This window comes from Artibeus jamaicensis, unplaced genomic scaffold (assembly GCF_021234435.1).
Source record: "Artibeus jamaicensis isolate MK-2021 breed Jamaican fruit bat unplaced genomic scaffold, CSHL_Jam_final contig_354, whole genome shotgun sequence".
In the NCBI taxonomy this organism is placed as follows: Eukaryota; Metazoa; Chordata; class Mammalia; order Chiroptera; family Phyllostomidae; genus Artibeus; species Artibeus jamaicensis.
The window spans coordinates 33,052,330-33,067,386 of record NW_026521803.1 but is presented as its reverse complement, the minus strand read 5'-3'; the positions used below and the strand labels follow the sequence as shown (position 1 = coordinate 33,067,386).

Below are 15,057 nucleotides of genomic sequence, written 5' to 3'. Positions count from 1 at the left end.
AAGGCCACTGACATCTGCCAAAGGCCGTTAGTCAAGGAAGTCTAAATTAAGAAAAAAATCCTGAAATTTGGTAAATCCTACGTGGGTTCGGGGATTCTGGTCTTTTAAAAAAGAATTTACAGGTAGACTGTGTAGAACTGGAGTGTATGTTCCAAATTATCGTTTCCCTGCTTAGAAGCCTTACAAAGTTCTAGGAGGACAATCAGTTCAGGGTGCTAAGGCTAATCAAAAAGGTGCACTTTGACTCTTTCAATCAACGCTCTCCAGCAAGCTTTGCTGTAGAGACTAGAAAAGGGGTAACTTGTTATTCCGTTAAGTGAATCATTCAGTCAGTGAATATAAAACATGATACTTTGTTGTTCACTAATTGGGAAGCAAACATGGTTAAAATCACACAGTGGAAGGTATAGTTTCTGGTACAGAAACTGGTATAGTTTCTGAAAAAGTTCCTGCAACTATTATTTGTAGTATGAACCCCATTATTTGAACAATCATTTTTCTAACTGGTCTACTTGATGCCTGTTATTTGTAGTTTTTGGTTTCCTGGTAGTAGAAGGTCCCTGAGTCCTTGGATGAGAGCTGACCCCAGTGCAGTGACAGGCAATATGAATAGTGAGAGCCCAGGGCCGAGCATCTTAGGTTGAAGGTGTTGAAGACAATAGTTAGCGAATAATTTGCGGGTTCCTTTTCCTCTTTGAAACACCTCTGACCTACCCCACCAAGTAACTCGGATCGACCGCCTTCCGGGCTCCGCGTGGGGTGGGGACAAGGGCCGGAAGGGCGCGGCTGGGGGCGGAGCGGGTGGGGTCGGGGGCGTGCCTTGAGGAGGCGGAGACAAGATGGCCGCTGAGAACGTTTGGAGGACCTAAGAGGTGGTGGCCGGGGCCACGCCCCTAAAGGGAGGGCCGCTCTGTGCGCGCCCGCTCTATGATGCTTGCGCGCGTCCCCCGCGCGCCGCGCTGCGGGCGGGGCGGGTCTCCGGGATTCCAAGGGCTCGGTTACGGAAGAAGCGCAGCGCCGGCTGGGGAGGGGGCTGGATGCGCGCGCACCCGGGGGGAGGCCGCTGCTGCCCGGAGCAGGAGGAGGGGGAGAGCGCGGCGGGCGGCAGCGGCGCTGGCGGCGACTCCGCCATAGAGCAGGGGGGCCAGGGCAGCGCGCTCGCCCCGTCCCCGGTGAGCGGCGTGCGCAGGGAAGGCGCTCGGGGCGGCGGCCGTGGCCGGGGGCGGTGGAAGCAGGCGGGCCGGGGCGGCGGCGTCTGTGGCCGTGGCCGGGGCCGTGGCCGTGGCCGGGGACGGGGCCGTGGCCGGGGACGGGGCCGCGGCCGTCCCCCGACTGGCAGCAGCGGCCTTGGCGGCGACGGCGGCTGCGGCGGCAGCAGCGGTGGCGGCGGCGCCCCCCGGCGGGAGCCGGTCCCTTTCCCGTCGGGGAGCGCGGGACCGGGGCCCAGGGGACCCCGGGCCACGGAGAGCGGGAAGAGGATGGACTGCCCGGCCCTCCCCCCCGGATGGAAGAAGGAGGAAGTGATCCGAAAATCTGGGCTCAGTGCCGGCAAGAGCGATGTCTACTACTTCAGGTAACGCCCCCGGGGGGGGGGTGTTGAAAGGGTGCGGCGGGGTCAGCCCGGGGTCAAGGGTCACGCGCTGACCTGGGCGACGTAGTTTAGAAGAGAGTGGGGTGTCGGAGCTAAGTGGCAAAGACGGGCTGGCCTGGTAGTAGAAGGTCTCTGAGTCCTTGGATGAGAGCTGACCCTAGTGCAGTGACAGGCAATATGAATGGTGAGAGCCCAGGGCCGAGCATCTTAGGTTGAAGGTGTTGAAGACAGTAGTTTGAGAAGAAAGGGTTATTCTGGCAGGGATGATGAGTCCACTGAAGGGTTAAAAGGTGTAATTCATCGAGACTGGAAACTGTAAAACCCAGTCACTGTTGGCTCCTTTCCCAGCCTGTCCCAGACTCATCATCACAAGAGTGTTTAATCATGCACATGTACAAGAATTGGGTACCTATGGGAGCAAGGTTTCACTTTGTGGGATCCAGGAAACTTTCATATAAAGTAGTCATTTGGGATGCCTGAAGTTTATTAGAACTCTCTTGTTGCAGAATGTACACCCTTTTGAAAACTAAACACTAATAAGTTGTTAGACTCCTAGACCAAAATTAGACCCAGAGAACATTTGTCAATGTCTGGGGACCTTTTTGGTTGTCACACCTTGGAAGATGAAGCTCCTGGCATCTAGTGGGTTCAGGTGGGGATGCTGCTAAATATTCTGTAATACACAGGACTGCTCCCACCACAAAGAATTAACTGGCCCAAAATGTTACCAGTGCCAAGGTTGAGAAACCTTGGTCTGCATGATTCAAGTTGTCAGCACGATATGCTCTTGCAGTCCTGTGGTCATGTTGTCTGTGTCATTAGTTTGGATGATCCAGTAACATCAGGAAAGTGCCTGTGGCTGTTGATATCAGTGGAATTTTCTTATCAACAAGTTTACTAACATTTTTTAATAAAGCATCCCATTTACAGAAGGCAGTAGAAGCATGTTATATTCAGTGGCTTGTAGGCTGTGTTTGTGGGTTGACTGAACCATTTTCAGGGAATATATTTGGGTGTTTGCAACCAATTGTTGTCAGACATTTGGCCACTGGAATAATATTATGAAGGATTTCCATTCTTCTGACCTGGATTTGGTTAATACGAAAATACATTTGTGTGTATGTATTTATGAGTTGGAAATACTCTTAACTACTTAAAAGGCTAAAAAATACACACGTATGTGTATTTTTTACACATATACACAAAAATATCCTTACTGATATAACGTATAAATATGAATATATTTTTGACAATTGCTCAAATATATGGTTGAATAGTTGTAGTAAATTAATTTCACCTCAGTCAATGAAAGTGGTGTCTTAATAGAACTATTTTGTCACTTTATCTGAGACCACTTATCTTGAAATTTTAAATGATCAAATGGAAAAAGTACTTTAAGCATACAGAGATGGTTATCTTTTGTATTTCCCATCATTAAATATTAGTTTTACTTGAATAATACTAAGAAAGTTATTGTGGAACAAATTGTTACTCCTCTCAAGTTCACTTGTGTCAGGTAGTGCTATTTATAATTGTTCGTTTTTGCATATCCTTTCTTAATAGCTCCTTCTGTTTTTCTAAGCAGGTAGTGTACAGAACCTTTCTGTGAACTGTGTCTTCATGTCTTGTAGCCAAATATATTTGACGGGAATATCCTGCATCTAGGATTGAACTCCTTGAGGAATAGAAGACTAATCTGTTCTCAGTAGAACATCTTAAACTTTGAATTCTACTCACTGTGAAATTTCTCCTGGGAAATGGTTTGTTTGGTTTTGGGATGACATATTTGTCCAAACTAGCTTGCTTATTGCAAAGCTTTTTTGTTGTTGTTGTTTTCCTTGCAGTAGCTGGAAAAATTATTTCAAAAGGGCAGATTTCTGTATTCTGATTTGTGGTCACTTAATGTTGTTTTGAATGTTGTAAATTTTTGGACGTTTACTTTTTTAATACAAACGCAGTACATAATTTATGGTAGAAAAACTAATACAATCAATTTAAAACATACTTTTCAAACATTCACCTAAGACGAATCACAAGCCAATAGAGTGATAACTCTGAAATTAAAGTCTTTTTATGAGACAGTGCAACATAATATGCTTTTTACTTGCTCGTGCAGAATTTAAGGACACATTGAACAGATTTGTACCACATGTGCTTAGCTCAGGGCTAGAAGGAGTGTTGTCTGCTAACTACTTACAAAGTGTTAGTTACTATGCAGGATTGTAATACCCACTCTTAATTTCCTCCTGAGAGGTTACATTCTGAGGCAGGAGGACACGTGTAGCATGTGATACTTGTAATACTGACTTCCGCTTTCAGTGATGAATGATGGAGGTCACCTACTCATAGTAACGGCGAACACATTATTTTTCCGTCTGTAGTGTAATTGCTTTGCATATTAGCATCCCCGTAGATACCTGACCCTTTAAAAACCAATAGCTCAAAACACCCACGGTATCTGTTATAGTGGGTTAAGAGCTAACTTTCCTGTTGGTAACGTGAACACCTGCCCCAGGTTGTACAGCACTGATTCTAATAATGCTAACTCCTGAATTAGCCTGCCCCTGGGGAGATTAAACTTAGAGACGCCTGTGTCTGTCACCGGAGGGTGTGTCTTAACACTTATTAACTGGACTTGAGCTCATCAAGAAAGCTTCACATTTTGGTAGAATGGTGTTCTGGTTGTTTCCTGAGACTGCCAAGTAATGTGATAGGAAGGCGTGTCTCTGGTTGCCAGTTAGGCAGTATAATTACGCCTTCTGTCAGGACTGCTGATAGTATAGTGGCAGTTCATGTATTATCATCCAGAGTTTGTAAAAAGGGTGTGGTTTCATGAAGTGTTGGATCTACTGGTATAGTTTCTGAAAAAGTTCCTGCAACTATTACTTGCAGTATGAACCCCATTATTTGAACAGTCATTTTCTAACTGGTCTACTTGATGCCTGTTATTTGTAGTTTTTGGTTTCCTGCACTTGCAGATTGATGTTTTTGAAATACTATTTTTCTCTACATAGGAACCTTTAAGTAGCTATTTCATGCCTTTTTTAAATCAAGTCTAAACTTGTTGAGTTTTTAGACTTTTGCCCGTAGCTGGATTAAAGACCTGGGAGTTATGGTAAACTGTTACAGCTGCTACTGTAATATATTATCACGTAGGATACTGAAACATTTTTTACTCTTATCAAAATTATGATGCATTTGCACCTGATCACTTCTCTCAAAAGAAAAGACAATGGGACCAGAGGACAATTAAAATAATCATAGGGAGCCAGGTATATGAAGAGAGAATAAGATCTGGAAAGAGGAGGACTTGGATGCAATATAATTAAGGTCTATAAAACCAAGAGATATAGATAGAAGTAGAAGTCTCTCTAGAAGGCAGTAGAGCACAGGAGCTACGAGATCTGAGGTTGTTATTCTAACTCTGTCCTGACCAGTGGTGCAAACTTGAGCGTGTCACTTACACTTTCCAGTGTGGTAGTTTATTTTTCTCTCTATAAAGTGAGTATGGTGGTAGCTTTACTGCAGTGTTGTAAGAAGTCAATTCCAGAACACTAAAATCAATACATACAGCTCTTGAAGCTTTAGATACTCTTAAAGACCAATTAAGGAAAACAATTCATAACTCAAGTTTTATGGGCAGAACATACACAAATAAAATTTTTTAAATGTATAGTGAAAATTGTAAAAAAAAATCCCATCTGTTTCTGAAGACTAGTATGGCCATGGATTCTGAATTATTGAGGTCAAAATTTAAAACCACTCCCTCCCTTTTTTTTGCCTTAAAAAATAGACTCATGTATACTCTTTGTTGGAAAAAACTAGCTGAATAAACCATGGGGAAGACTCATTGCTACAGTTCTTAGATGTTAAAATCTGAAAATCTGGGACTTTCAATGAACTGTGTTCCCGTAATAATTTACTTTGGGTCATCTCTGTGTAGTTAAACCTGGTGTCCCGTGTAGTACTTTCATGTTCGTTTCCATGGAATCTGAGACTTTCTCACAGACCTGTCTTCTTCCCCCAAGTACAGTGCTGAACACACAGATGCTAAATAAGTGTTTTCCAACTGATGCAACAGTTAAAATTTTGTAAAAAAAAGTCTTAAATGGCTTCTTAGCCATTGCTTTATGTTACCTGTGGAGTTGTGGTAGGGTGGAGTAGTTCGAGATATTTTACTAAGTCCAAACATTTTCAAGTTCCTAATTTTTATCATTGATGTTGATGGTATTATAAAAGAGAGAAAGGTTTTTTCTCTCTTACTGTTAGAGATAAAGCTTTTTTAAATATTAGATATTTAGTTTCTATAGCAAATAAGATGCTCATCAGAGAGATACAGTGAAAAAGGTAGATAAGATTTTCATAGGGCAAAGACACTGAGAAAACAACATTAAAATTTTATTGTTGAATTTTATTGTTTTATACTATATACGATGTAGTGTAGGCTCTTATGTACCTTAATTTTACATGTATTCTGTGTCACAGATTGTAATTTTGTTAGTTGTTAGTACTGTTTTGCTAAATGGTTTTTGTGGATTATCTGGTCAGATCCTTATAACCCTATGAACCATAGGTACAGTTATCTCCATTTTACGTGTGGGGAGTTAGGATAGGGAAGTTAAGTAATATGCTTAAGGTTATACTGCTAGTTAGTGCAGAGTTAGAACCCTGATGCAGGTGGTTTAACTCCAGAGCTCTTAACCATCCTGTTCTGCAGCCTCCAGTAGAGATCCCTACTTGTATTTTCAAATATTGCTACACCTTGTGCTTAATCCACTTCATAGAGCTTGATGTGCTACTAAAATAATGTAATTATTTACTAGTATACTTGCATCTTAAAATTGACAAAGGGTAAATTTTAAATCCCATTTGGATTTAAAATAAAAAGATAGTCTTTATGCCAAAAGATAGTCTTCTAGCTCTAATGTTGGAAGAAGAAAATGAAAAAATTGTTGTAAATTACCACTAATTAAAGCAGTTTTATTCTGGGTAATAGAAGTGAACATTTTGTTTAAGAATGTTTGCTTCCCTCTCTCCCACCCCTTTTTTCAAATATGTTTAACCTAGGTTGACTCCTGTTATTTCTTAGATATTTAGATAGGCAACACATTCCCTAAGGAGCAAGCTGTAGGTCTTCATTTTAAAAGCATTTACTGAATTTAGAAGAAATCAGTTGTAACTTGCAGGTTAAATGTAGCTTGTTAAGATAGGTTTATATGGTTCATGCAAAAAGCTCATTTGCTTCTTTCACAGTTGAGATACAGTTGAAATGTACCTTGCCCACCAATTTAAAAAAAGCTTTTCATTGGAGAAAGGAAAGCAATGCAGTATTATTAAGCATTTATTGCATAATTGAAAGTTTGACTTGCTTTTTGGCTTTTTTTCATGATACTGCCTGACTGAAGCCTGGATTCCAAAAAAAAAAATGACATACAGTAAAAGACAGAGGTGTGGTGGAAATTGTGCTCTGAAAAGTCTCTGTTGGCAGTACCATTACATCTTTTTGTGATGTGCTGGAGGAGTTTTTGTTAGGATGCATCCTTGCTGTCGGTCCTACATCTGAGTTCTGGAATCTGACATGCAAAGTCTTATTACCCCCCAGACTCACAATACCTGCAGTAGCGAACATTCATAACTTAAAAGAAACTGATACACATACCTTCTAAAACTAACCTCCGATACAAACTGATAGATGAGATTTTCAAATTGCTTTGAAAATTCCATTTGTGAGACAGAAAGCCATAATTTGGTTTTAATGGAACAGAAATAAGTCATTTGCAAAGGAAGGGAGATTTTATAAATAAATAAATAAACAAACAAACAAACAAATAAATAAATATTTAAGATGTTATCATGGGACTAAAAAATTCATAACCTTTTATTCCTGTGTTTGAGATCTTCTCAGACTTGCATGATGAATTATAAATAAATCATTAACTCTTCATTTCATGGATTTACCGTTTGTCTAGGAATATTAATACACTTTTCAGATCTTGTTCACTGGTATTTTATCGCTGTTTGCCATTTCTACTAAGAAATGGCTAAGCAAGTTGTAAAATGAAGTTTTACTAAATTAAGTAAAATTAAGTAAATTTCTGATGAAATTACATCAGAACTTAAAAAAAAACCCAAACAACAAAAAACCTCTGAAAAACTTCCCAAGGAAGGAAAATAAAAGTATGGAATAGAATGAAATTTGAATAATCTCTGTGGATCTTTTGATTTTGCCTAGTCTTTAAAAAAATATTTTATTGATTATGTCATTACAGTTGTCCTATTTCCCCCCTTCATTCCCCTCCACCCTGCATACCCCTCCCCCACCATCCCCCCTTTAGTTTATGTCCACATGTCTCAAGTTCTTTAGATTCTATATTTCCCATACTATTCTTGCCCTCCCCCTATCTATTTTCTACCTACTGTCTATGCTACTTATTTTCTGTACCTTCTCCCTTCTCCTTCTCTCACTCCCCTGTTGCTAACCCTCTGTGTGATCTCCATTTCTATGGTTCCGCTCCTGATCTAGCTGTCCTCTTAGTTTGCTTTTGTTTTAGGTGTGGTTGTTAATAACTGTGAGTTTGCTGTCCTTTCACTGTTCATATTTTTTATCTTCTTTTCCTTAGGTCAGTCCCTTTAACATTTCATATAATAAGGGCTTGGTGATGATGAACTCCTTCAACTTGACCTTATCTGAGAAGCACTTTATCTATCCTTCCATTCTAAATGAAAGCTTTGCTGGATAGAGCAATCTTGGATGTAGGTCTTTGGATTTCATGACTTGGAATACTTCTTTCCAGCCCCTTCTTGCCTGTAAGGTCTCTTTTGAGAAATTAGCTGACAGTCTGATGGGAACTCCTTTGTAGGTGACTGTCCCCTTATCCCTTGCTGCTTCTAGGATTCCCTCCTTCATTTTAATCTTGGCTAATATAATTATGATGTGCTTTGGTGTGTTCCTTCTTGGGTCCAACTTCTTTGGGACACTCTTAGCTTCCTGGATTTCTTGGAATTCTATTTCCTTTGCCAGATTGGGGAAGTTCTCCTTTATTATTTGTTCAAATAAGTTTTCTGTTTGTGGCTGTTCCTCTTCCCCTTCTGGTACCCCTATAATTCGGATGTTGGAACATTTAAAGATGTCCTGGAGGTTCTTAAGCCTCTCCTCCTTTTTTTGAATTCTTGTTTCTTCATCCTTTTCTGTTTGGTCATTTTTTTCCTCCCTCTGGTCCACTCCTTTGATTTGAGTCCCAGTTTCCTTTCCATCACTATTGGTTTCCTGTGCATTTCCCTTCATTTCAATTAGTTTAGCCTTCATATATTCCTCTAATTTGTGACTAAAATCAACCAGTTCTGTGAGGATCCTGATCACCAGTGTTTTGAACTGTGCATCTGAAAGTTTTGCTATTTCTTCATTGCTTAGATTTATTGGCTCTGGGGCTCTAAGTTCTTGAGCCATGTTTTTATCTGTTTGTGCCTATTAGGTATTAGGAGCGGAGCCTGAGGTGTTCACCAGGGCGGGGCTGCCCAGGTCTCTGGGTTGTGACGCTGTATGTGGGGGCGGGGTCAGAGAAGGGCTACCCAGGTCGCTGGTTTGTGACGCTGTGTGTGGGGGTGGTCCCCTCTGCTGCTTCCTGTCATTGGGGCCTGCGCTGTCTGTCTCACTGCTCACTCCTTCACCTGGTTTATCTGCACGCGAATGTGTGACCACGGTCAGCCTATCGCCTTGCACCCTCACTGGGTCCGCCATTTGCTACCCCACACCTGGGATCCGCCAACGGCTGCCTGCGCGCCTGGGTCATTCTGGTGGATCTTTCCTGCCGGATCTCGCCGCTGGCTCCCGCCGCTGGCTCCCGCTTCTGGCTCCCGCCGCTTGCTCTGCCCCTCTTACCGGTCTGGCAGACTGGTTTGTGTTATTGGACTTCGGTATAGTTCAGTTTTCTGTGTTTTGGTTGTGTTTTTGTTACTAAAACTTTGTTGTCCTTAAACTTGGTTGTGCAAGGAGGCACAGTGTTTCCGCCTACGCCTCCGTCTTGGCTGGAAGTCCCCTCATTTTGCCTAGTCTTATAATTTAAATTCAAACTAATTTGTTTGGAAACTTGACTACATGAGCTGTGTGCGAATATAAATAGTAAATGTAATTTAAAATTAGATTTTAAAATCGAGCACTTAATATTTTTCAGGAATAATTGTGAGTGATTTATATATGTGAGAAATGGAACATCTTTTAATGATTTTTAAATAATGTATCTTGATAATTTTTTTACTTGTTCTTTTTATACTGGAAGAATCCATAGATTAAGGCAAGGGTGCATGTCCTTAAAATTCTTTTTTACCATGTATGTAGTGATGTAGGCATCATTTTCAAAAGATCTATCCTGGAGTCCCCTAGCCTCTTTTAAAAAAATATTATAGTATCTTTTGGGAGTATATTTAGCTATCTATTTTTTATTATGGAAAAGTTCAAGCACATGCAAAAGTAGATAGGAAAGTGTAATGAATAACTCATGTGCTAGTCAACCAGTTTTAACAATTAACAGCTCCTAGACAATCTTGTGTGATCAATATCCATCCTCCCTAATTTTATTTTGAAATAATTCCAAGACATATTTAATTTGACTTTTTCACAGCAGTGTCCTGAGTCCTGTTTAACCAAAATAATAGTGTTTCTCCTTGTTCAGAAAATGAGTGCCTTAAAGCAGTTGTTAGGATAGGTAGAATTTTGTATTCATTCATTTTTTTAAGTTTCTTAGTGGATCATTCTGGCTTAAAAAAAAAAAAACCAAAACTTACGATTTTATAATGGGACTAAGAAATTTATAACCTTTTATTCCCATGTTTGAGATCTTTTCAGACTTGCATGATGAATTGGAAATAAATCATCAGCTCTTAATTTCATGGATTTACTGTTTGTCTAAGAAGATTAATACACTTTTCAGATCTTGTTTCTTCATAGCTGTGATGCAGAGGTAGTAGAACTTGCTACCAGCAATACACTATTTGTATGTAATTTTTGTTACATAAGGTCTAGTTTATGAAATGAAAATGATTGGTACAATTTGAGTTACATTAAGGTATTTTATACTGTTTAAAATTGTGTTGTGATTCCTTAAACATTTATTTTAAAGGAAAAGGGGAATGCTGTTACTTTTTATTCGTAGACATATTGTAAATAATTTTCTTCCTATGAATACTTTAAAAATAATTCTGTATCCTCTTATCCCCCCATCTGCTAAAGAAAATCTTTGATTCTCATATTTACTTGCCTGAACCCTTCATATTTTTAAAAAGAACATTCCAATTTTTAGGGGAAATGCTCAGGTTGTGTACTTTAATGTTTATATTTTAAACATTATAGGAAATTTCAAACATATATATAAAAGAAGAGGGAACTATATAAAAAACTACCAGGTACCCAGTTCAACACTCGTCTGTCTTATTTCATCCATACCCCAATTCACTACCACTGATTCAGTCTTCATTATTTTGAAGGGAATTTGACATCATCGTAGTCCATGCATAAATACCGACTTCAGTATGTTCTTCATGAAGATACAATTTAAAACTTGTGGAAGTTTTATAACCATGTAGAACTCAGTATTTCAGACTAGCATATAGAGATGCCAACAGGCAATGCATGATGATTTGTTTGGTACAGTGATTGCTGTATGGTTTTCTTATGGCTTACAGATGAGGTACAAGGTGGATTGGTATTTCTGGTGTCTTTATGATGTTAGAGGTGAAGTCATGTATTATGGACCAGGTAAAAGACAGAGGGCTGAAGAGGTAAACCATTCAGCCTGTTGAAAATAGAGTGAGTAAATAGACTTGGAGCAAACGTCACTGGGTAGGAGGAGTGGAAGGTAGGGTGGAGAGGTTCAGAGGGGGCTGATTTAAAAGGGATCTTACATGCAGGGTAAGATAGTTGGCTCTCTTTTGCTAACCAGTTAAAGATTGTGGGCTTTAATCATCCGATCAGTGATTGTAGTGTTTTTTGTTGTTTTTTTTTTGTTTTTTTAGGAAGAGCAGTCTGTAGAGTTTAGAATGCAAAGAGACTAGGAAATACTAAATCAGTTAGCCTATCATGGTGATTTAGACCATGATAAACATAAATGATACAGGCAACGACAAAGGAAAGGAAGGATGGATTCCAAGGTGGTTATAAAGGTACTGGATTTATTAACTGATCAGAGATGGACGATATAAGTAAGAGAAGAGTAGATAAAATTTCCAAGAACAAAGTAAAGAAGGGCTCAGGATGGTTCATTTTAGGAGATGTCTCCATTTAAAGATTGGCAGGAAAGGAGTTAAAGACTAGGGAGCAGAGAGCTGGCTTTTAGATGGATTTCTCTGCATGTATGCCATATAGTTTTGAAGCAGTGTTATATATATATATAGTCTTTGAATTAATTGGTTTGGCAGTTTTCTTTATTTTTTTAAGAGATTTTATTTATTCATTTATTTATAGAGAGAGGAAGGGTGGGAAAAAGAGAGGGAAAGAAACATCAATGTGTGGTTGCCTGTCACGTGCCCTGCACTGAGGACCTGGCCTGTAACCCAGGTATGTGCCCTGCCTGGAATCCAACCAGGGCTCCTTTGGTTCACAGGTCAGCACTCAATCACTGAGCCATACCAGCCAGGACCAGTTTTTTGATTATGTGCTTTGTACCTTATAAAGATTCCCAGACCTAATTCTTACGTGTATGTGACAGCTTCCCTACACCAGCAGACGAACCTCTGACACCAGCCGGGTGTCTGAGAATTCAGCTCGATTCTGAAACTGTTACTTGGGATGAGTTCCACAAGTTCAGGGCTCAGTCCCCCAAGACTGCCCTCCACTCAAGCTGCCATTCAGATGCCAGGCTTGAGCCCAGGCTGTTACCCGAACCAAGACCATCTGTAAGTCAGAAGTTCCCACAACCTCCTCCTCGGAGGCTGTTAGTTTTTTAGCACTGTTCACAGCACTCAGTCAGACCCATTGATTCTCTAGATCACTGACACATTACAAAGGATATTGCAGGATACAAGTGAACACCCAGATAAAAAGACTCAGGGCGAGGTACTGACGGAAAGCACTTATGTCCTGGAGCTTGGGGCATGTGGAAGCATTCTGGTTCCCTGTTGTGGTTGCGCTCCCAGAAGAGGCTGACAAGCTGTCCCTGTGGATTTTTGTGGAGGCTCATTACATAGTCATAACTTAAGTCTTTGGCCACTGGCAGTGATTTCAACCTGGAGTCTCTCCCTGCTTCCAGAGATCAAGGGGGTGCGACTGCAAGTTCCCGTTCTGTAACCATGGGGTTGGCTCCTGTTGGCAACCAGACTCCTTAACAAAGCAAGAGACACCATTGTTGCTTTTATCACTTCGGAAATTAAAAGGGGTTTGGGAACAGTGAGCCAGGAAAGGATGAGGACCACAGGGCATTATCACAGAGCCTAAATCCAAACAGAGGACCACAGTGCATTATCACAGAGCCTAAGTCCAAACAGAGGACCACAGTGCATTATCACAGAGCCTAAGTCCAAACAGAGGACCACAGTGCATTATCACAGAGCCTAAGTCCAAACAGAGGACCACAGTGCATTATCACAGAGCCTAAGTCCAAACAGATAACTTTATTTTAGATTTTTAGTCCCAGCTAAAATCTGATTCCTGGAGACTGTTATTATTTAATGTTAGAGAAGTCTTTTTCTTTCAGTACTTTACTCTTGTAAGGAACTGGTAAACTTTAACATTTAAGGAGGTAGGAAAAGGCAGAAAGTTGATGTTCCAATCCTTTCAGACTTTTCCAGTGCTGTAGCTTTACAGCACTTTCAGTGTGGAGGTCTTTACTATTCCTCACGAAATACCCCTTGACATTGTTGGAGAGGGGTTCACCTCTGACCGTGCTCTGTAGCCTCATGGTTAAACATCTCCTGTCCATAGCACTGCTTGCCACTCATGGGCCATGTTCATGCTGCTCTACTCTGATTATTGCCACCCCCTACAGTTCATCCTGTTATAAATGTTTCAAAGCTATACTTGTGTTTGCTCAGACTTCTGGTCCCTTCATGATGGTTCCACTAAATGTCACGATTTGCCATACCAAAGTAACATGAAAAGATCTGTTCTGTTCTGTAGGATGCAGTTTCATATGCAAACGGCCGGTCTTCATTAGACTTAGTTTGTGTGTCACAGAGTGGCACAGCATATCAGGGTTGTGTACTTCAGGTGATTATGGTTACAGGTGAGCTCATCGAGTGACAGAATGCGAGTACCATTAAATTAAGGTGACCATAATTTAAGTATCACTGGTATCTCAGTTAGTTTGTTTTAAAAGCCGTATGCCAAATAAAATATTTCCTGGTTATCTATAATTAGAAATCTCTGAGATAGAGTTTGCTTTAAGAAGTGCTTTTAAAAGTTTAATCAAAATGAAAGCAAGCGAAGACGAAGTTCAAGTGAGGAAATGTTCTTATGTACACTGGAAAAATACAACTCATGCTTTTGATTTCCACTTGATTATCACTGTTCTTCGGGTGCTCAGTGGGTTGAAGCTAGAGGTGAGATCACAGGTTGGTTCAGGATTGGCGCCTACAGGGGGCGGTTGGTAGGGAATGTTTTTTGTGGGTGAAAGTGAAATATTAGTATTTTATTACTGGGATTAGAAGCAGTTACTCTGGACAGAGAAAACTGAAAATGACTGATATTGTTCACTAGTCTACCAGAGTTTTTCCTTTTTTTTGAAGCAAATTTCCTTAATGTGCTTTTAGTCATAATAAGTCCTGGTGTGTCTGAGACTGGGACCTACAGCAGCCATCTTAGGATGTAGACATGTGATGATACTGTCACGCAGGGTCAGGCTAGGGCTTAAATTACTTTTCCTGCTGTTGTCGTTCATCTAGCATTCACTTTCTTGGCCACTTCCAAGGTCATTTTGCCGCTGTGCAGATGCTCTCTATGTGATGGGCAGAATGCCTGCTGAACTCTTTCTTCCCTTGGGGCCTAGTCTTTTCTGTACGGTTGCCTTCATTTTCTGCAGAGAGAGTCCGTGGTCTGAAAATGCACTGGGGTGGCCATGCTGACTTGACTTTAAGCACCAAGCACAAGCTGTAGCTGTTACAGAGAAGGGAGTGCTGTGTCCCACCCTTCTGAAGACCGCTGTGTGTGTGCCCAGTGCCTGTAGCTGTTCAGTTACATGCTTCACAGAAGTCTGTCTTTATGGCAGGAGGTGGGGTTTGGTGTGAATTACATCTAACTGAGTACTGGTTGGTATTCCAACTTATTTTTGTAAACCCTCTTCTGCGGATATGTTCATTGGTCTTAGAGAGAAAGAAGGGGGGGAGGGAGAGAGTGAGAGAAAAAACACCAGTGTGAGAGAGAAACATCAGTTCTGTATGTGCCCCAACCAGGGATTGAATCTGCAGCTCAGGCATGTGCCCTGACCAGGAATCGAACCTGCAACCTTATGGTGTATGGGACCATATGGGGATGACATTCC

The 15,057-nt window shown here is 41.0% G+C and overlaps 1 protein-coding gene across 2 annotated transcripts in view; it reads left to right on the top strand.

Moving 5' to 3' along the window:
- The first annotated feature begins 929 nt into the window (after nt 1–929).
- The window catches only part of MBD2 (methyl-CpG binding domain protein 2), a 64,956-nt gene continuing 50,828 nt past the window's right edge, over nt 930–15,057 (top strand). Inside the window, exon 1 of one of the 2 annotated variants that reach the window (XM_037165043.2) lies at nt 930–1,573. In XM_037165043.2, the coding sequence (XP_037020938.2) occupies nt 1,038–1,573 (536 nt within the window). In that variant the 5' untranslated portion in view covers nt 930–1,037. The remainder of the gene's footprint in view (nt 1,574–15,057) is intronic. The other variant, XM_037165042.2, reaches the window with a different exon arrangement.